Below are 18,634 nucleotides of genomic sequence, written 5' to 3'. Positions count from 1 at the left end.
GCGGGGGGGTCAGTTGTATAATAAGAAGGAATCAAGTGGCAATGGAAGCGAGCGTAGAATATAGAGAGAGGGTTATTAGAGACGATGTGACGACGGTTAAAGGACCAAGGTTGGCGGTCGCATCACGGTTCAGCCAGGAAAACGGTAGGCAAGGTAAGGTAGGTCAAGGTTGGGCGGCCCCCTCCTTACAGTAGCAGTAGTAGGCTAGTGCTGTATAGCACGCGGGCGCGAGGCTCTGAGTGGAGTAATGCAGGTAAATGGTGATGGATGGCAATATTCTTCAGCTGAGTTTGGAGATTGAGTGAGAAGCCGAGTCTACACAGCCTGAGTTATCCAACAGCAGAGCTATAGTGTCATAGTTGTGCGCTGTGCTGAACAGCCTCTACATCCATACAGTCCAGGGTCCAGATCGTCCACCTCACGCGCGGCGCGGCAAGGCAGCCTCGACGTCTTAAGGCTGACTTGTCTCTCTAGCCTGGGGGGTCAGTCAGCAGTGGGGAAACATCCATGGGATCCATGCAAATAATGATGACAGGTTGTATGAGAGGATTTTGTTTCTGAATTGCCTATTTAACTATGGAATAACGAAACAGTAAATAAACTACACAATGGCATTTGCCTAAACCTTGCTTCAAGCCTCAACTCGCCGTTTCTTGTCTCCAACATTCGTTGCCATGGCACCCGCTTCCGTCTCCATCAAATGTTGATCCCCATGTCACGTCAGTCATAGGCTCTCTCCTCTCAATGCTACCCCAGCTGCCCAGCCCAAGCAGAGGCACAGCCGAGCTCCTGCTGCCCTAACCAGGAACCCACATCTGACAGAGACTCTGACTTGTCCTTCTCCGTCTCCGTTTCGCTCTCGCTTGCGAATCCTCCTTGCCCCAGAGTATTTCAACCAAAGTCCCTCGCCTTGACTGTCCCCCTCCAAACCCCAGTCTCATGATGGTGGCGTCGTGCTCGGAGATAAAACACGGACGGACAGGCCAGCCCAGGGCCATTCCTATTCCCCCACTGTCGCAGATCAAGATAGTCAACGTTAGCGCCAAAACGGATTGAGCCACTGTGGCTGGTGCATTGTTCAAGTCTAATTTAAGACGTCTGATCCTCCTCCCTTTCATCTGCTCAAGTTGCGATGGCTGTCGCTGTAGATATTGTGTCGGGGGATGAGTACTAATTAGGGAGTGGATAACTGCTCAGCCACATGTCGAATCTCTGTTTCTGTCGTTGTTCAATTCGTATTCTCAGAGGCTGGTAGGGCTGATCTTTCACTTTACTCTAGGATGCCCTGCTCGGAGGCTCCAAGCTGGAGCAGAATTGGGTCCTGTCAGATCCAGATGAGAATATCATTATGGAGCTTATGCGATGATGGCATATTGATCGACCGAGCTCTTCAGATGTCGCATCGGCAGTCATTCTTCTCATCCCAACACGTATTCTCCTGTTGACCTTCACCGCATCGTGGAGGATACTAGAGATACCTGGGAACTCGACATCACAAGCTCTGATACCGACTATTTGGCATTGGAATTAGAAGACAGCCAATAATTCCATCTTTCTAGTCCCCTAGGCTTCTTGAGCCTGCTACGACCTGCTAGTACCGTCTCGATGCTAATGGACTCGCAAATTGTTGCCGTCGCTCATCCTAGTGTGGGGACTGACGCAAGCGTTGTGGCTAACGATGATGCTCGCAGTACCCAGACACCTACTCTCGCCCGTGGACCAAGCAATGGAGCTCCTTCCCTGTCCTTAGAAAGAAGGGCCGTATCCAAGTCATCGGGTCCACGCTACTCCTGCAGTCGTAGGAGGCCTTGCTTGACTCGGCGTCAGCTAACACGCAAGAGTCAATAGTACCAGCTGACTACATTCTATACGAGAGAGACCAGGCAATCTCACAGAAGACGCAACAAAACATCATTTCTGCCATCCCGCCGCTGAAAAGTTCTATCGACCTTGGTCGTCATTGTGCCTTATTATCAGGTCACCATGAGCCAACTGGTCATTCATCATGCATCATACTCAGCCCAGAGTGTCCACCCCGTAAGACAAGTGGTGCAAAACAAACGAGAATGAGACTGCAATCATGGCCGATTCAAGGTAGCTCGGCACTTGTGCCCCGTTGCATCAACATCGGACGGGACTTGGCATCGAGATGGTGGACCCCGATCTCCGTGTGGGGCCGAGAATTAGACCGGGGCCGGAACCCCCGGTCTGCCGGAGCGGCACGGCAGTTGGTCCAATTTATGAGAAGGGATCGAATCATGAAGATGCTCTCTAAGGAGACGCTATTCTCAGCATGAATGCTAATTCCATTGGTCTGTACCATCGTCCAAGACGATAAAACGCTATGAAGTGCGCCCTCGAAACCAAAGCAAAGACGCCAAAACACAACCCTGCCATCAACTATACCCATCCTGTATTGCAATAGTAGAGTAAACTATTCACAGCCCCTGAGAATCAAGGTATTCATATCCACCTCATCCTCTTCTTCCCAGGCTCGCCAGTTGGGCTTCCAGGCCGCTTCTTCGTCTTTTCCCTGTTCACGATCTGTACCCTTTGAGATACCCGCGGCTCCATGCCGTACGTGTTACGATCAGCCCAGATGTCGACAGTTATCTGGCTCGCTCCGGGACGCCCAGGAACGTCAGTATCGACAATGCGTTTGTGATCCATCTTGTGATCAAACGTAACGACAGGACGCTCCTCCAGTGCGTCCAGCTGGGAGCCTCGAACGAGCTGCTTAACTTTGTGCCGCTCCCACCGGCGCTGACCAGGCATACGATCTGCTCCGAGCACGTCACAGCGGTCTTCACCAAACCAGATATCCATTCCAGGTGCTCCGGCAAAGTAGCACACTTGGAACGGAAGCATCCCAGAGAGTCGGGCGTCTTTTGGGTTCTTCTGCCGGACTGCCAGGGCAGCCTCACTAACGTCTTCTCCGCGCTCACGACGAAGTTTGACCTCTTCGTCGGTTAGCGGCCCGGGGTCAGGGTTTATCCCCTCAAGGAGAACCATGACGGGGGTGATGCCGCCTAGCTCGCGACGCTCTGTAGGCCAGACTGGGTTGTCACCTACGAGTGACCGGCCATCATGACGACAGACGTCAACGCGCATCTCGTAAATCGCGGCGAGGGTTGAAGAAGTCGCCGTGTTGACGTTGATGTGCGTCTGAGGAGGATATACCCTTCGATCTATACCGATAATCTCAAGGTCGGTGTTGTACAGGCAAGGGTGAGACGCGCCGCTGTCGAGCTGCATCAGAAAGAAGCATCGCGCCGCCATCTCGTCGTCCTCAACCCAGCACTCGTCCCTGGGCTGGGGCTGGGGCAAGGTTCTAACCCGAGTCTTGTACGCGAGAAATTTGCCGCTTTGGGTCGGTTGAGTGCCGTCACGGCTGTGGAAGCCCTTTACGCGGCGGAATCCCATGGTGATGTCCCAGGCTTGGTTTATGCCACCGCTCAGTGTGCTGGAGTCCTTCGCTGGTTGAGCCCATGTGGCGGCCTTGAGAGATGGCTGATGACCGGCACCTGGAGCTAGTGGAGGTTCATACCAGAGCCATCCTGGGCCGTGTTTTTCATAGTATCGGTCGAGCCTCTCTGCTCGATCGTGAGTGAAGGATTCGTAAGAGTAGCAAAGGTCGACAAGATGGCCGGCGTAGAACAGAGCCCATAGTTCCCAGCACTGAATAGTCCGTTCCTCGTAGGCTTTGATAGCGGCGCGGATGTTGATGTTTGCAGTTGGGCACTCGTTTTTCTCAAGAGCATTCTTTAGAATGCGGATGCGTTCTTGAATCTTTTGCCGTTTGGTAGACTCGAGTTGATTACTAGACAGTCAGACAAAGTTGGCTATGGATATAAGGGCAACTTACGCTGGCACCGAGTTCTCCTCAGAATTCTCCATCTCGTTGAACTTCGTGCGAGCCTTCTCCAACTGCTTCTCAAAGCCCGACAGGTCAGCCAAAGGTTGCGTCTGGCGGGCATTTTCTAGGATTGCTTCCCATTGCAAGACCGATCGCTCTGCCTCCTCTATCCGACTTAGGTTGTCTCCTAGGGAGGCACCAACGGCCAAAGGAGGCTTCCAACTAGGAGGAATCGGTCGTCGAGATCGTTTGGGGGTCGCGGGAGCAGGGACGGGAGCCCGCTCGGGTTGTGTCTCTATCGGCGACTCATCCCTTTCAATTCGTACTCTCTTGCTTGCTGAAGATGGACTTTCATGTGTCTTCCTGCCAGTGTCTGGTGTTTGTCTGGAAGGGCCCGCTTGCTGCTCTTGAGCCTGTTGCTTTCGCTTGAGTCCAAGGTTGATCTCTCTGTTGGCCTCACTCCTCCCAGGACGCCAGAGTTGACCACGAGCAGGAGTCTGCGTTCTAGAAGAACTACCAGATGGCTTCTCAGGGGGGTTGCCAGGGTCGGGACCCCTGGTCTGGGGCTGGCGTTTCTTGGGCTCTGGCTTAGATTTGTCCCCCATGACTGCAAGATTCGGTCGGTATCAGCAAAACGAAGATTCCCTAGGAGATGAGGGTTGAGTTTTACATTGGTATTTGGTTCAAGTGACCCAAACCCCTCTTCCTTCTTTGTCTTCACAGCTGTATAGGAAATACACACTCTCAGGTTTGTGGCGCCTGGTTGAACAAAGAACCCAGTGATTGCCAAGCCCTCCCTTTCCTCACTGGCCGCATTCAACTACCCCTGCCAGTTTGTCAGGTGTATTTTTGGACAGTTTGAAAGAAATCTTGTGTGTCAATTGACGGTCGGCTTTGCCGGTCTCTTTGTTGTGCCTATTGTGAGGGGCTCGGCGTGAGGCGTCAATGTTGGATTGAAGTTTCTATAGGCACATGTCTGTACCGTGCACCATGCATGGCGGAGTCCTTTGAGCTTTTACAAGTGAGTGGTATTGGGAAGCTATGAAAACACGGTATTTCTTTATTTGGTCCTTCCCCTCCTTCACCGGCCAGCTCTCTTTGTCCCATCATCTCACCTGAAGGATTGCTTTCCTCGCTCTCACCTTCACGTTCGCCTTCATCCTCAGCTTTCATTTCACCTGCCAAAGACTCCCAAGGTAGCTTCATTATGGGCGAGCCTATGGAAGAGGACCCCCTTCCGCAGGTGGGCGAGGAAGAGGCAGTTCCCGAACCTCAGGAAGAGACCACAACGCCAACTACAGACCCGGCTCTTGCTCGGCGCCGCAAGAGACTCCTCGGTGAGTTGAGAAGAAGAGACAATTCCTCTAATTAGTCGCTGATTTGAATTCAGAAAAAATCTCTTTGATCTGGCATTTCGACTTCCAATCTCTCCCTAGCGAGGCTCAGGAGGCATACTGGAAATTTCAAGAAGACCGTGGCTTTTCCAGGTTTGCCATCGACCTGCAGCGAATACTCCTCGATCACAAGATAGACAACTTTCTTCAACAATGTCCAGCCTTTCTGCTTGCTGTTGCTGAACTGTTTGGCGAGAAACATCCTCAGCTTAGACTCCGAGAGCTCTGTGAAGGTATGACTGGCCCCGCCGTGCAGACAAACAGTTTAGTTAACATGACAAAGAGCAAGGACTTACCCGTGATGATGAATCTACGCTGGAGACCCGTCCTGGTGACTTTGGTACCAGGTATTTGCCGAGAGATGATGAATCAGATGTTAGCGATTCCGAAGGGCGTAGGTCTTGACTCTTCTTCTCTTTACACAGAAGCTGATGACACATAGAAAATCTTCCGTCGGCTCAACTTTCGAGAACCATAACCTTGACTTCACACACTCGCCAAGCTCCGACAATGGGGCCGTGGGACCAAGCGTCCCTTCGACTCATGGCCGGTCCATCGGCTCAGATTCCATACGACGAGGAGAACCCAGCCCAAGTCCCAGAGCTTGAGCCTACCAAGAACAAGCCGCTCATCCCTGCATTTGTCATCAGCACCCGAACGCCCCTGACCTCGCCAGAGGAAAAGGAGAAAGACACAACATCTGACAAGCAGCCTCCAGAGACTGACCGTGGACCAGCTAGAGACATCCGGTCTGAAGAAGAATATAACTCGGGTTGGCTCAGAAATTTTGCCGGCGACAGAAGTAGGGCCCTTCCCGACTTCAACCTCTACCCATACAAGGGCTGGAAGATTGAGCCTCCTCAGGTGTTGCTCAGCCGTGCCAAAAACTTCCTCGCCGACGAGGACGTCAACAGAACAGTCGAGTGGGATCGCAAGTTCGCTGAGCTGGCAGAGTACTTTTCGTATCTCCTTCACAACTGGAAGGGTGAACGCTGGGGTGCTGACCTCCACGAGTGCATCGACATGCTCCACGCGCACCGCGTCTTTGAGGACTACCACTACGGCAGGCCCAAGCTGAATCTTGACTTTCCTGACAAGTGGGAAATCAAGATCTGGAGACTGCCGCGGGTGCCTGGTCATCATGTCGTCGTGGATGATGAGGAGGACATGGGGGAGCGGAAGCTGCTCTTCAACCCCATCCGTGCTGTCCATGATGTCCACTACGAGATGCCTCCAGATGTTCTCAAGAAGTACGTGGAGGAGTATGGACAAGATGCTGAATACTTCTGGTCTTCGTCCCACGGCGTCGAGCCTCGTCCAGAGAGACTCAGCGATCAAGACCCCAACAACAGAAGATTCAACATGGTTGAGTGTGAGAACAACGCATACGAGAAGAGCATCCTGAAGAACATGCAAGAAACCTGCTCTCAACTCAAATCTCAGCCTCGACCTCCCGCTGAGCAAGTCGAGGGCACGCCAGACACCAACTCTCTCCGCCAGTTTGCCTGGTTCCGCGGAACTCGACGAGCCGCTCTCCAGCAGTGTCTTGGCCAGTTCGGCAATGCTGAGAACGCTGCTGTGTGCAACCAGTGGCGAGCCATCATCCTTCCACCACCCAAGAAGCCAAAGCAACCTGACGCTGGGGTCCTTTTCACCACCATGCAAGTCGCTGACATCCCTGAGAAGGAGGCCCGCGATCCCTTCAGCTACACCCTCGCTCACAAGTGGTACCTCACAGCGGACCAATGGTGGGGTGCCTGGATGCGTCCTCACTCCATCAAGGAGTCCTACGGGGAGAGACTCTGGATGAAACGTAAGGAGGCCATCATGGAACTGCCTCACAACTTCAGGGGTCCGTATGTCATTGACTATTTCGACAAGGACATGAGAAAGACTCGGGAGCTCCTTAACAAATGTCAATTCATCTGGGATAGACTGGACGACAAGGAGAAGCATTTCAACCGCGAATTCTTGACCAGAATTGTCAAGTGTGTTTGGGAGGGACTTCGATCAGGGGAGGGCAGCTATCTTGAGCAAGGCTCTCTCGTTCGAAATGATGGAACCACTCCTGTGCCTCACATCAGACCCCTTGAAGAAGAGCTCCTTCGCTTCATCCTTGAACCTTCAGTCAACGCCGCCATGTTCGGCATCAAGCAAGGTGCTGACACAGGTGGTCGTGAAGATGATGGAATTTCCCCTAACCTCGGCGCTCATGGTCGACTGTTTGAGGAGAGGGTTGACGAGATGCTGAACGATATCAGCCATGACTCCTTTTTTCATCCTACGGCAGGACCTAACTCGCAGGATTTCATGGAGGTTCTCAACCGTGACTGTGACGGTCCCATGAAGCGTTACAGGTTCTCCAGAAAGGAGGCTATCAAATATGCACTTGCGCTCAAGAAGAAGGGCAAGATTTAGTACGTCCCTCACCCCCTTTTTTAAGAGTCAGAACTAACAATCGCAGCGCAAACAAGGATCTAGTGGTCCGTCGCCCCAAAGTCGACTTTCACCCAGAAGAACGAATCCGCTGGCTTGAGTCTGACAATGAGGTTGAACCCCCGCCGCCTGTTGAGCCCAAGAGAGGTCCAGTCAAAACTGTAGCCAAAGATGACGATAGCGTGACCATCTCAACCGACGTCTCGACTGAAATCAGCGAGCCCGAGTCTGTCGATCTCGGTCCTTACGCCAAGGGACTTCCCAAACTGGCCAACATCCGATCCTGGGTCGAAACCATCCTCGACCGCCAGGCCGTCGGCACCGACATGGAAAAGACACTCGTCTTGTTTGAGGGCCTTGGATATCGTCTTGGTAGAACGCTTCGCGATCTCCGTGAGCAGCATGCCAAAGATCTCAAAAGTCTCACTCCCGAGAAAAGACAACAGAACCGCGACTACGTCTGGAGAATATACCGATGGTGGGAGAAGGATTTACCGCTGCGAGCCAACGATCCTAAATGGAACCCGAACATGACTGACAACTGTTGGAGGATCCGTCTCACGCCAAAGTTCTGTGACGCCATCAAGATGGCCGAGCCAGAGGCCTACCAGGAGCCCTGGGACCGCGAGTCACTTTGCATCGATGACTCGAACTGGCCGGCGTCTGATATGCTCCTCAGGGGTATCGTCCGTGAGGCCTACGAGAACAAGAGCATGCTGTTCCCGACTCGTGTCACTCGCCGTATCGATGACACCGGCAAGACAATCACCTCGGAGCCCCGTCGTGAGCCTGTCTGGTCGTTTGGACATCCTGAGCGGTGCGGTAAGGGACCACGGTTCTGGGACATTGACCGTTGGCCTCTCCACTTGCAGACTGAGGAGACGAGAGAGTTGATTGAGAGTTCAGGCCCTGATGATTCCGTCTGTGTCGTCCCGCCTTCTCTGGGCCGCAAGCCTCTAGAGAGAACTAAGAAGAAGAGAACCAAGGGCCGTAGGAGATTTGGAGAAGAGGTTGAGGAAGGTCAAGAGAAGGAGGAAGTGACCTGGGAGTCGAAGGGTAAGGGGCGTGCTCATGACGACTCCCTTCTTCAGCTTGGCCAGCCGTTTGGGTTCACGTTCCAGGACCAAGCCCAAATCCGACGACGCTTTAAACCAGGAACACCAGAGTACTGGCTAGGTGACACGCCTCTTCAGAAGCAGAGAATCGAAGAGAGAATCAAGAGCGGTAAGCATCATCCCAAGCAACTGTAAGAACCTCACTAACACGATGTCATAGGTCTTGTGGGATCAGAGAAACCACGCTCCTGCTGGCGTCAGCGTCTCGCAGGCCTCCTGGGCAGCAAGGAAAACGACCCCACGGCGCTTCCGTACGTGAACCCGCGGAACATCCCCCGGAGCAAGCCACTGCCCAGCGAAACGGAGAAGGATAGCCCTATGTTGCCTCCTGTTAGTCCAGGGGGTATCCACAGTCTCAGGGTGCCACCGCTTCCTGCAAAGGTAGGAGATCAACTTGGATCGAAACCACGGCGCAAAAAGACAGATTCGCGAATGAACCCTCCTCACTTGGTTGAAACAGCCAAGGATGATGGACAAGAGGACCGTCGACGAGATTCGGACATGATAGATTTTCCAAGAGACTCCTCGAAGCTCGTTCCTGTTACTCCTCCTCCTCCTCCACCTCCGCCTGAGATCAAGCAGGCTGAATCATCGACGGCTGAGCCGCGAAAGGTCGCTCCCACAGGGCAGCGGCGACGAAATTCTCGCCCAATGGAGTCTCAGCGCCTGGAGCTGGAGATTGTTGAGCCTGAGGAGGATGAGTTGCAGAGACCTATCAGGGATCCGGAAGACGAGGCCCTCTACCGAGCTCTTCACCAAGAGTTTTATGATCCGTATGCTGAACATGGCTCACATTAGAGCGAGGACATATTGTGTATCGACGTTGGCTTTTTGTGCTTTGTACTGTTAGTCGTTAGCTTACCCTTGTATGGGCATTGGACAGCTCTTGTATCGCAAACTTGACACTCAATCTAAACTTCACACAAAACAATGCAGGCCAGCCTCTTTACTTCATTTCGCAACGTAACAGGTGAAATTTTTTTTCATTCAGACCCTAAGCCATTATTCTCATAGCCTCAAATCTGACCGGCCAAAACCATGCAATGAAACACAATGGGTCGTGACTCCGCGCACCGTTTCCAGCCCGTCCTCTTAGTATCGCTTGCCGTCCCGCAGGGTGTCGGCGTACTCGTCCAGGGGACTCCGGATGAGCTTGGTCTCCTTCCACAGGTTGGGGGTGAGGAAGCCGTAGGTGTTGGAGACGGCCACAAAGGTAGCCTTGAGGGTGTTCTCGAGGGTCTTGGTGGAACCAGCGGAAGAGGTGTAGGCGTCCTCGACACCGGCGAGCTGGAGGAATCGCTTGACGGCGGGGGAGGCGACGAGGCCAGTACCGCGGGGAGCGGGGATGAGCTAAAGCTGTAGTCAGTATTTTTGACGCTCCCTTTGTTTCCTTTCGGGTGCTACTTACACGGACGGTGACGGAACCGCACTTGCCAGACTCCTTGCAGGGCAGGGAGTGAGGCTGACCAAGGTTGGTACCCCAGTAACCTCTTCGGACGGGGATGACGCTGAGCTTGGCGATGATGATGGCGGCGCGGATGGCGGTAGCGACTTCCTTGGAGGTCTTGATGCCGAGACCGACGTGGCCCTCGGAGTCACCAATGATGACAATAGCCTTGAATCGGGTTCGCTGACCGGCACGGGTCTGCTTCTGGACGGGCTTGATCTGTAGTTTCGCGACATGTCAGTATTTTTGTTCTATCCCAATGTCTCCCATCACAATCGTCTGAGGATCCTCGTGTAGTCGTTCCGCACCTTCATAACCTCATCCTTGAGCTTGGGCAGGAAGTTGTCGACAATCTGGTACTCCTTGATGGGCAGGGAGTGCAGGTAAATCTCCTCCATGCTGTTGATCTTGCCGGCCTTGACCAATCGACCGAGCTTGGTGACGGGCTGCCACTCCTTCTCCTCGTTCTTGCCACGGCCACGGCCACGACCACGTCCACGTCCACGGCCGCGGTCACCGCCACGGGCTCCGAAACCACCACCGCGAGAAGAAGCTCCTCGGTCAGCCATCTTGAATGTATATGTTGCGCTGGGGGGGGGGGAGTCGACGTCAAAGGTCTGCGCAAAGATGTGGTTTTGGTGTTTCGGCTTTGGGCGTTGCTGGGAACTTTTTCGGCTGGCGGGGGTCTGCGCACTGAATTTTGGGGAATGTGCTCGAGTTAGCGAGCCCTAATGCGTTTGTGGATTTCTGCCTTGGGGTTAAGGCACAAAAATGGTGGGGTGTGGTTAGCTTCACCTTGACCTCTCACCTCGGTGAGGACTCCGATTCTCGGTGAGACAAACTGACCCCTCACAAATTGATCGGCAAACTTCCGAACTCCAACGCCGGCATCGCATAAATTCGCATGAAATTGCAACACCATCAGTCAATTGATTCGCAACTATACACCTTGGAGTCTCTGAAAAAGTGTGGAGATGATACAAGAGAACCAAAACTACATTGCGCCCAATGCAGGCGTTCAAGAAACCTCAAGCCATGCGAGAATAGAAGTCATGTCACAGAGGGGGATGCATGTTCGTACACGCCTGGCAGCTCCAGGCCATCATTAAGGAGGGTATCGCAACTCAACAGCCTCGTATATCTGCCCTCTCCTAGAGCCAGATCACACCACGTCTATTCCTTTGTTGTCTTGAGAATCAGGTTTTCCGCAGGTTTCACTCGCTGGGCCCATTCGCTATCATATTCTGTTAGCAGTTGTCATGAAAAGTGTGGGAATTTCACTTACGTCCAGCTGCCGTCGTAGACCCTCCGAGACTCGTGAGAACCAACACCAGCCTCTTCGAGGGCAGTCTCAAGAACGCAGGCAGTTACTCCAGTACCGCAACTTGAAATAATAGGGTGCTTAGAATCAACTCCCTTCTCCTCAAATACCTTCTTCAGCTGGTCTCGGGGGAGGAAAGCCTTAGTCTCAGGGTCCAGAACAGCGTTGAAGGGAATGTTGATAGATCCAGGCATGTGCCCAGAGGAGAGACCTTCGCGAGGCTCAGGGGATTCGCCTGTAAATCGGCCATTGGGTCGAGCATCGAGGATCTGGACGCCCTCGGCACCCTCCTTGTTGTAGTCGTTGGCAATCTCCTTGACCTCCTCAAAGTTTGCAACCCGTGTAGACTCGACGTTGGGAATAGGATAAGGACAGCACTCGACGCTATACAGCTCTCCTGACTCGGTAGGAAGACCCTCTTCCACCCACAGCTTAAAGTTGTTCAGGATATGCACCTTGGGGTGGCCAAAGACCTGCAATGTCCAGCCCACGCGGGGGGCACTGAAGATACCAAGCTCCTTGCTGTCATACACCACCACTGTATCCTCTTTTCGAATTCCCAGTTCGCTCATGGCGGCGGCAAAGCCCTTGGCATCGGGGAGCATATGAGGGTAGGGACTGCGCTTGTCGATGACCTTGTCGAGATCGAAAAATCGTGCCTTGGGAATGCGCTGTTCGCGGAACGTTTGGATACCGGATCGACCATCGTTGGGGAGAAACCATGAGGCGCAGAGAGGAATTGTTCGGGGCTCAGGGCTGATCGGCGAGGGAGGATTCTTCTTGAGGGCTTCGTCGAGTTCCTTCGGGGAGACGAGGTAGTTTGAGAAATTCCGCCGGGTGAGCAAGATGGGTCGGAAGACTCTGGAGCCCCATTGGGGCAGGCTAGCTCTTGTTGAGCGAGAGAAGGCGACAGCGGCCATGTTGTAGAAGTTGTAGCGGGTTGCGGGATGGTAGAGGGAGGAGTGGTGACTCGTACGAGCCGTTTCGGAGTGGTTGATAAGCCCGAGGCCAAAAGTTGGCGACAACTGCAGCTAAGGGAAATGCGGCGGGTCAGTCGTTGGATAGAGACAGCTAGCAAGAGGCTGAACTGTCGTTGTTCGTCCGCATCACTCGGCGGGAGAGTGCCCGGTTTGTGTGTAGAGGATTGAGGTCAAGTTGGTGACGGTGACGAATTAGTTAGCGGCTCCTTGTGGGATCCGATTTGATGATGGCGACACGGACACGGGCGAGGTTGGCGTCAAAATCAGGAAGGAAGCTGCGGGTTTCGGGACCTGCCCTGGAAGCTTTGACCCGGGATTGCGGCTACTGGAGGAGGGCCCAGCTGTTCAGTGGAGGGCTTTAGCGGTGCGAGCCCTTTCAGTGGGCGACTCTCAGCGCATGAGGTCACTGAAGCGCCCTCACGTAGACGCCCGCCCACCTCTTCCCGACCTCAGCTCATGTCTCCCCGCCAGATCCCACATCCAAACCTTGACCCTCCTCCTCCGCGTCAAGGTTCCATCGTCATCTTGACACTTTCGACTCTCTCGAGTCCCTCTCTTATCAATCCCGTGACTCCCCCTAGCGGCAGATCACCATGAAAGTCACCATCAAGGAGTGGAACACGGTCGCTACCTGGCGATGGGATATTCCTGAGGACGACGTCTGTGGTATCTGCCAGGTCCACTTCGACGGGACGTGTCCGACTTGCAAATATCCCGGTGATAGCTGCAGCCTGTGTAAGTAGTCTCTTTGACAGGCACAGGCACATCAGGCCATGTTCTATGCTCCCATTCTAACAATCTCGTCTCAAAGTATCGGGAAAATGCGGCCACAACTTTCACATGGTTCGACTTCTCCTCTCTGGTCTTTGTTGTCTTTATTGCTCACTGTCGGTGCGTGTTTTTAGCATTGCATACTCGAATGGATCAAGCAGGACTCTTCGAGGGGTCAGTGTCCTATGTGTCGTCAACGTACGTTGCCTATTCTCGAGTTTATCGACGGCTCTCAATTGACATGGTCCACAGGGTTTGAGTGGGAAAATCCTCTAGTTCCGAGGCCACCGCAAGCTGGATAAAGGAGCTGGGGTGTGGGTGGTGTTTGGCGTTATGGCATATGAAAATGGGTGCCGGGCATACCCTGAATATATCGCAGCAGGTCCTTTTTATTCTTCTCCAGCCAGCTTTTGCCTGTTATTCATTGCATTCATGATATAGTCTACGAGTAGTCCCAAGTGATCCTTAACCTGGGGGTAGAAGATACTCCCCCTAGCTCTTAACCCGAGTCACCAATTCGTATCTTTCATCTCAAACCTCTGGGGGTCAGAGTTGATATTATGCGCATGTGAATGACATACATTCAAGCGAGATACCCAGTACACTTTAAGCCAGCAATTACATCTGAAAGCGGCCTCGCGAGAAGAGTTTACAAAAGGGGCAACGCAGTCAACACTGGAGCCTCCTTGAATCACAAATGCCGATTCTACAGGCACAATTCGATGAGCTACTATAGTGATGACTAGATGTCATAATTTGGGATTTCGAGGTTTCACTTGAGAGGCTCGACTTTATCCGAATATGGATCAATAAAACCTTCTGTCCATTTCAAGCCCTTGCCATTACTCGTTTTATGTATATATCTATTATTATAGTCTTTGATCCAAGTTTAAACCAGTTGGAACCTTTGAAACATTCGTCTTGAAACGATAAAGCAGTCCCCTTCCCCTCTAAGCCTCAGGGACATACACGCCGTCCTTGCACAGAACAACCACCTTCTTGAAGAAACGTCGCCACTCAAGAGGATCACCCTTGACCTTGACAAAGCGCACGTCGAGAACCTCGGTGCCGTCAGGTAGAGGTTGACGATCAACCTGGATCTCACCGTGGAGGCTTTGCTGACGGCCGTCTAGGGCCTTGACCTTGATCGTGGCTACGGGGCTGCCGTAAAGATTTGGTGAGACAGGGGCAAGGGGAACGTTGAGCTGGTGAAGAGCATCGCTTAGCATTTGAATGATGTGGGCAGGTGGCACAGCGGAGAAGAATCGAGTGAGTGACTCTGGTGGACAAATATCGCGGAAACGGCGAGCTTGTTGTGTAAGACTCATGGAGGGGCCAGGAGTGTGGGAGAACTGAGACATGGAAGGCTCGTCGGCGAGAGAGTCCATCATCACGCGACGAGCGTCATGAGCGCGCGAAGGTAGAGACGAAGCCGGGGCAGCCATGGAACGGAGCGCCGGGCGTTCCCAGTCCCAGTCGCGGTCGACGATGGGGGCTTCAGGCTGGGTCGACGAGAACTTGCCGGCGTTGAGGCCTGTGTCAAGATCCATGTTGTCGCTAGATGACGGCTGCGATGTGGGTTGTTGGCTAAAGTCGATACGCAGGTTCTCCAGCATCTGTGTTGCAAGATAGATGGGATCCGAGACTCGGCCGTCGGCGGTGAGAAGAGCATTGTGTCGTGTGTACCAGGGGTGCTGGCGGACTTGGGTGAAGCTGAAGCGTTTCGCCGGGTCTATGCTCATCATGCCTCGTAGCAGAGAGAGGGCTTCTGAGGGTATCCTCTCCCAGAGTGCATCAGTGCTGCGGCCAGCGGTGCGAACGTATTCTTGAAACTCCCAGCTACCCTGTGAAGGTTCATCCCAAGGGGTATTACCGACCAGAAGGACAAAGAGGATGACACCGCAGGACCAAACGTCGACAAGATCTGGTGAGTACTTGGCAGCGCTTGGTGATCTCCTGTCGGCGCGGCCACAGGCAAGAATCTCAGGGGCGATGTAAGGGGGGCTACCGCAGAGCGTCGAGCTCATCTTTCGCTGACCCTTGTACTCAAACATTGTAGCCATTCCAAAATCAGCAAGCTTAAGTGAGCCATCCTGAGAGAGAAGAATGTTCTCCGGCTTGAGATCACGATGCGCAACACCCTTGGAGTGCATGAAGCTTACACCGCTGACGAGCTGCACAAAGTAGATCTGAGCAATGTCCTCGCGAACACCCACATCGGCTTCGATCTTGTCAAAGAGATCACCGCCTTCTGCGTACTCCATGGCGATCCAGCGCCAGATAGCATCCTCCCCAGAAGCGAACCACTCAATGATGTTGGGGTGTTGGCCAATGTGTGAGTGGAGGGAGACCTCCATGGCAAGCTGCTTTGTCGAGATGCGGCCATGTTTAACGGCGTATCCCTTGTGGATGAGCTTTACCGCAAAGATTGGTGTTGGAGCATCAAGTGGAATGGCCTTTTTGATACTGTCCCGTGTTAGTATTGGGTAGCATGTGAAATATTGGCGAGTGAAACTAACGAGGCGTAGGCTCCTCGACCAACGGTCTTGGAAACGATTCGAAAGGGAAGATCCCTTGGTAGAGGATCTAATTGAGACTGGTTCATCTGTGTTAGCGGGAGAGTAACGTCAAAGAAGTGATACAAGGCCGTATAAGAGCCAAAATGAAGTAGGGATAGCCTGGTGATGCCTCATCCATTCACGGATGAAGAACCACGTGCAAGTCGCACAATCATCAGGAACCATGAGCTACCTCGCAGGTACGATCAAAGACAAAAAAAGATGGGGACTTGCCATGATTTCAAACTTGCAACTCTCCAGCTGCCCACGCTGCAAACCCAATCGCGTCGTGAAAAAAAAAAAAGAGTGTTTGACGGGATGCTTGGTTCAGTCGTGGTTATGATGCAGAAGGTCCCCCAAGTGAAAGGCGGTCGCGTTTTTGGTCAAGTTTGTCGCGTCGCACCGCGTAAAGTGTTTGCTTGTTGCTGTGAGACCCCTAAACATTCAGTGGCATCTGGCGCCCCGCGCTTCTCCCTCCAGCGCTTCCCAGGCCTACGGTTTCAGGGCCCAAGCCCCCCATCCGGTTCCATTGGCCGCAGGCGTCCGTCTTTGTCGCCCCTCCCTGGCCCGGTCGCGCCGTTGCTGCGGTAAACAATTCAGTTGTTTCCATCCATCCAATGTCTTTGAAATCATAACCTCCCTTCGCTCTTCATTATTCCTGTCGCATCCCGTTCCCGTTCCCAAAACAAGAAAGAAGGCGTCTCGCGTCAAAAGCTTGCCCCGGCCTCACTTTAAGACCTCCTTCCCCTTCCTTACACTTCCCGCATACGCCACCAACTCTACCTCCTCGTCTTCCTTCACTGCCCCTGCATCCATACCGACCTCACCTCCTGCCGGTTGCGGACTTGCTTCTTGTGAATAACGATTCCCTCCTCATCTCAAGTCTCTTCCATCCCCACTCACGACTTCGGATCCGACATTTTTGCTCGTATCTGTTTCTAGCCTGTGTCTTTGAGCATCACCAACAGCATCATACAATGGATTACACGGAGGACAACCAGAACTCGGCTCCTGGCAGCGTCCCTGCTGCCAAGCTCAACAATGGTCGCTCAGGTCCCGACTCTCAGAGCACTACCAAGAGGTCAGTCAAAGTCCCCTCTCATCCGCAGCTCGCCAACCGCTAACATCATGCAGACTCCAGACCGAGTTGATGCAACTCATGACGTCGCCCGCTCCCGGCGTCTCGGCCTTTCCCTCCGCCGACGGCAACCTTCTCTCTTGGACCGCCACCATCGAGGGTCCCGACGACACTCCCTATGCCGGTCTCACCTTCAAGCTCAGCTTCGCCTTCCCCTCCAACTACCCCTACGCTGCTCCCACTGTTCTCTTCAAGACACCCATTTACCACCCCAACGTTGACTTCTCCGGTCGCATCTGTCTGGACATCCTCAAGGACAAGTGGACTGCCGCCTACAACATCCAGACTGTCCTTCTGAGTCTGCAGAGCTTGCTCGGCGAGCCCAACAAGTTAGTATTCCCCTACCAGGTTGCTACATCATGACATGTCTTAACAACTTCCAGCGCATCCCCCCTCAACGGTGAGGCGGCCGAGCTGTGGGACAAGGACCCCGAGGAGTTCAAGAAGAAGGTGCTGGGACGTCACCAGGACGTTGAGGACGAGTAATTGACTTCTACTGGGTTGGTGCTTAGGCTTGCTTGAATAAGGGACAGGAGTACCAGGTGTAAGGATTTTGTTTGATGACTTGTTAGGGATACGGGATTGCATGGCATTTCCTGAACTGGGCAAACAAGGGAGTGATATCGTTTGGGTCAAAAACAGGCAGACCATTGTCGATAGAATACCCTCATCGACATCTCGAGACATCCACGACCACTAGATCCGAAAGACATGATTGATTCGCCCCCATAAAAAGCCTTGAACTGACCACTTCACGCCGAGGCACCGATGATTGTCGTCAAGGATGGACTTCAAAGCTTTGATCACATTTTCCCTCTGTGTATTTTCAGCGTCAAAAGCCAGTAAGCCGATTGCAACTCCAAATGCCATGCCACCGTAGACCTTGTCCCAGAAGAGAAACTTTTTGCATTTATTCCTCAACAAGGACCGTGGGGAGGCCCTTGGGGTCCTTGACGTTCACAGCCTGAACGTAGCTGTACAGCTTCTCCTTAGCACCCTCCTCGTCATTTCGTCGTCGGGAAATTCGGATTCGGAGTCGGTAGTCAACACCCTTGACACCGTTCTCCCAGACCTTCTTGTTGAGCTGGGGGTCGATGCGGACATCAGAGGTACCCTGGGATCCTGTTAGCACTGGTGTCGTTGAAAAATGACAACTCTGCCGGTTCCAATTGCATCTCGCTCGGCGGCAGGTGTCTCGGGTGGGCGGTCGTACCATGGCCTTGGTGGCGAAGGACTTGATCTCCTTGATGGCACGGGGAGCCCTCTTCTTGAAGGTGACACCATGGAGCTTCAACCCATTAGCATATGATCCTGATCTGGAGCTCCGATTGTCGAGCTCTGCTGGTCGAGAAAACGTACTCGCTTGTGCATGTGGATGGTGTACTCGCGGGCGACGACATCCGCAATAGCGGAGCGCTGAGTCTTGCCAGAGGGCTTCTTGGACGACATGGCTGTGTGTGGTTTGTTAGTCGGTCGGTCTGGAGGAAACGACGAGAGTATAGGCGCAGGCTTCGAGGCGCTCGTAATCTCTCAAAGATGTGGTCTTGCGAGGGAGTAGAAGTTGTCGGGGGTATCGTACCTGCGGCTCGTCTCTTTCAAGGTCTGGCGTTGAGAGGTG

At 53.3% G+C, this 18,634-nt stretch overlaps 8 protein-coding genes across 8 annotated transcripts; 3 read left to right on the top strand and 5 right to left on the bottom strand.

Annotated features, from left to right (window-relative positions):
• Window positions 1–797: 797 nt before the first annotated feature.
• NECHADRAFT_89780 (uncharacterized protein) lies at window positions 798–4,848 on the bottom strand (the record flags this gene model as incomplete). The annotated part of the gene is made up of 5 exons (XM_003049612.1): window positions 798–875; window positions 2,407–2,411; window positions 2,589–3,820; window positions 3,866–4,360; window positions 4,829–4,848. The coding sequence occupies 5 exons, from the start codon at window positions 4,846–4,848 to the stop codon at window positions 798–800; spliced, it is 1,830 nt and encodes a 609-aa protein (XP_003049658.1).
• A 215-nt stretch (window positions 4,849–5,063) lies between these two features.
• On the top strand, window positions 5,064–9,599 carry NECHADRAFT_74275 (uncharacterized protein; the record flags this gene model as incomplete). The annotated part of the gene is made up of 6 exons (XM_003049835.1): window positions 5,064–5,193; window positions 5,412–5,483; window positions 5,540–5,644; window positions 5,753–7,667; window positions 7,715–8,910; window positions 8,962–9,599. 6 exons carry the CDS (start codon window positions 5,064–5,066, stop codon window positions 9,597–9,599), a joined length of 4,056 nt encoding a protein of 1,351 aa, XP_003049881.1.
• A 294-nt stretch (window positions 9,600–9,893) lies between these two features.
• NECHADRAFT_30064 (40S ribosomal protein S2) lies at window positions 9,894–10,817 on the bottom strand (the record flags this gene model as incomplete). Its single annotated transcript, XM_003049611.1, has 3 exons — window positions 9,894–10,151; window positions 10,210–10,467; window positions 10,557–10,817. The coding sequence occupies 3 exons, from the start codon at window positions 10,815–10,817 to the stop codon at window positions 9,894–9,896; spliced, it is 777 nt and encodes a 258-aa protein (XP_003049657.1).
• Window positions 10,818–11,154: 337 nt separating this feature from the next.
• On the bottom strand, window positions 11,155–12,724 carry NECHADRAFT_57025 (uncharacterized protein). Its single transcript, XM_003049610.1, has 2 exons — window positions 11,534–12,724; window positions 11,155–11,482 (listed from the first exon to the last, which is right to left on the bottom strand). Exons 1-2 carry the CDS (start codon window positions 12,487–12,489, stop codon window positions 11,422–11,424), a joined length of 1,017 nt encoding a protein of 338 aa, XP_003049656.1. The 5' UTR covers window positions 12,490–12,724; the 3' UTR covers window positions 11,155–11,421.
• A 418-nt stretch (window positions 12,725–13,142) lies between these two features.
• On the top strand, window positions 13,143–13,517 carry NECHADRAFT_9904 (uncharacterized protein; the record flags this gene model as incomplete). The annotated part of the gene is made up of 3 exons (XM_003049834.1): window positions 13,143–13,284; window positions 13,361–13,392; window positions 13,455–13,517. Coding segments are annotated over 3 exons (237 nt in total), but the record flags the coding sequence as incomplete, so codon positions are not given.
• A 753-nt stretch (window positions 13,518–14,270) lies between these two features.
• On the bottom strand, window positions 14,271–15,925 carry NECHADRAFT_29794 (uncharacterized protein; the record flags this gene model as incomplete). Its single annotated transcript, XM_003049609.1, has 2 exons — window positions 14,271–15,786; window positions 15,840–15,925. The coding sequence occupies 2 exons, from the start codon at window positions 15,923–15,925 to the stop codon at window positions 14,271–14,273; spliced, it is 1,602 nt and encodes a 533-aa protein (XP_003049655.1).
• A 600-nt stretch (window positions 15,926–16,525) lies between these two features.
• NECHADRAFT_98578 (uncharacterized protein) lies at window positions 16,526–17,502 on the top strand (the record flags this gene model as incomplete). The annotated part of the gene is made up of 3 exons (XM_003049833.1): window positions 16,526–16,959; window positions 17,013–17,345; window positions 17,400–17,502. Exons 1-3 carry the CDS (start codon window positions 16,856–16,858, stop codon window positions 17,500–17,502), a joined length of 540 nt encoding a protein of 179 aa, XP_003049879.1. The 5' UTR covers window positions 16,526–16,855.
• Window positions 17,503–17,632: 130 nt separating this feature from the next.
• On the bottom strand, window positions 17,633–18,624 carry NECHADRAFT_73333 (60S ribosomal protein L31). The gene is made up of 4 exons (XM_003049608.1): window positions 18,596–18,624; window positions 18,376–18,467; window positions 18,230–18,304; window positions 17,633–18,130 (listed from the first exon to the last, which is right to left on the bottom strand). Exons 2-4 carry the CDS (start codon window positions 18,463–18,465, stop codon window positions 17,927–17,929), a joined length of 369 nt encoding a protein of 122 aa, XP_003049654.1. The 5' UTR covers window positions 18,466–18,467; window positions 18,596–18,624; the 3' UTR covers window positions 17,633–17,926.
• Window positions 18,625–18,634: the final 10 nt, after the last annotated feature.

Source organism: Fusarium vanettenii (genome assembly GCF_000151355.1).
Source record: "Fusarium vanettenii 77-13-4 chromosome 1 genomic scaffold NECHAsca_8_chr1_1_0, whole genome shotgun sequence".
Classification (NCBI taxonomy): Eukaryota; Fungi; Ascomycota; class Sordariomycetes; order Hypocreales; family Nectriaceae; genus Fusarium; species Fusarium vanettenii.
The sequence above is the reverse complement of the archived record's forward strand: the minus strand, read 5'-3'. Positions and strand labels throughout refer to the sequence as shown.

What these genes read in the sequence shown, in the direction of transcription:
- NECHADRAFT_73333 (XM_003049608.1), bottom strand. Translation starts at nt 18,465, where the DNA reads ATGTCGTCCAAGAAGCCCTCTGGCAAGACTCAGCGCTCCGCTATTGCG. An exon ending in CCATCCACATGCACAAGCGA is followed by an intron (nt 18,305 to 18,375) that starts GTACGTTTTCTC and finishes AATGGGTTGAAG; the next exon opens with CTCCATGGTGTCACCTTCAA. An exon ending in CCTTCGCCACCAAGGCCATG is followed by an intron (nt 18,131 to 18,229) that starts GTACGACCGCCC and finishes ACAGGATCCCAG; the next exon opens with GGTACCTCTGATGTCCGCAT.
- NECHADRAFT_57025 (XM_003049610.1), bottom strand. Translation starts at nt 12,489, where the DNA reads ATGGCCGCTGTCGCCTTCTCTCGCTCAACAAGAGCTAGCCTGCCCCAA. An exon ending in GTCTACGACGGCAGCTGGAC is followed by an intron (nt 11,483 to 11,533) that starts GTAAGTGAAATT and finishes AGAATATGATAG; the next exon opens with CGAATGGGCCCAGCGAGTGA.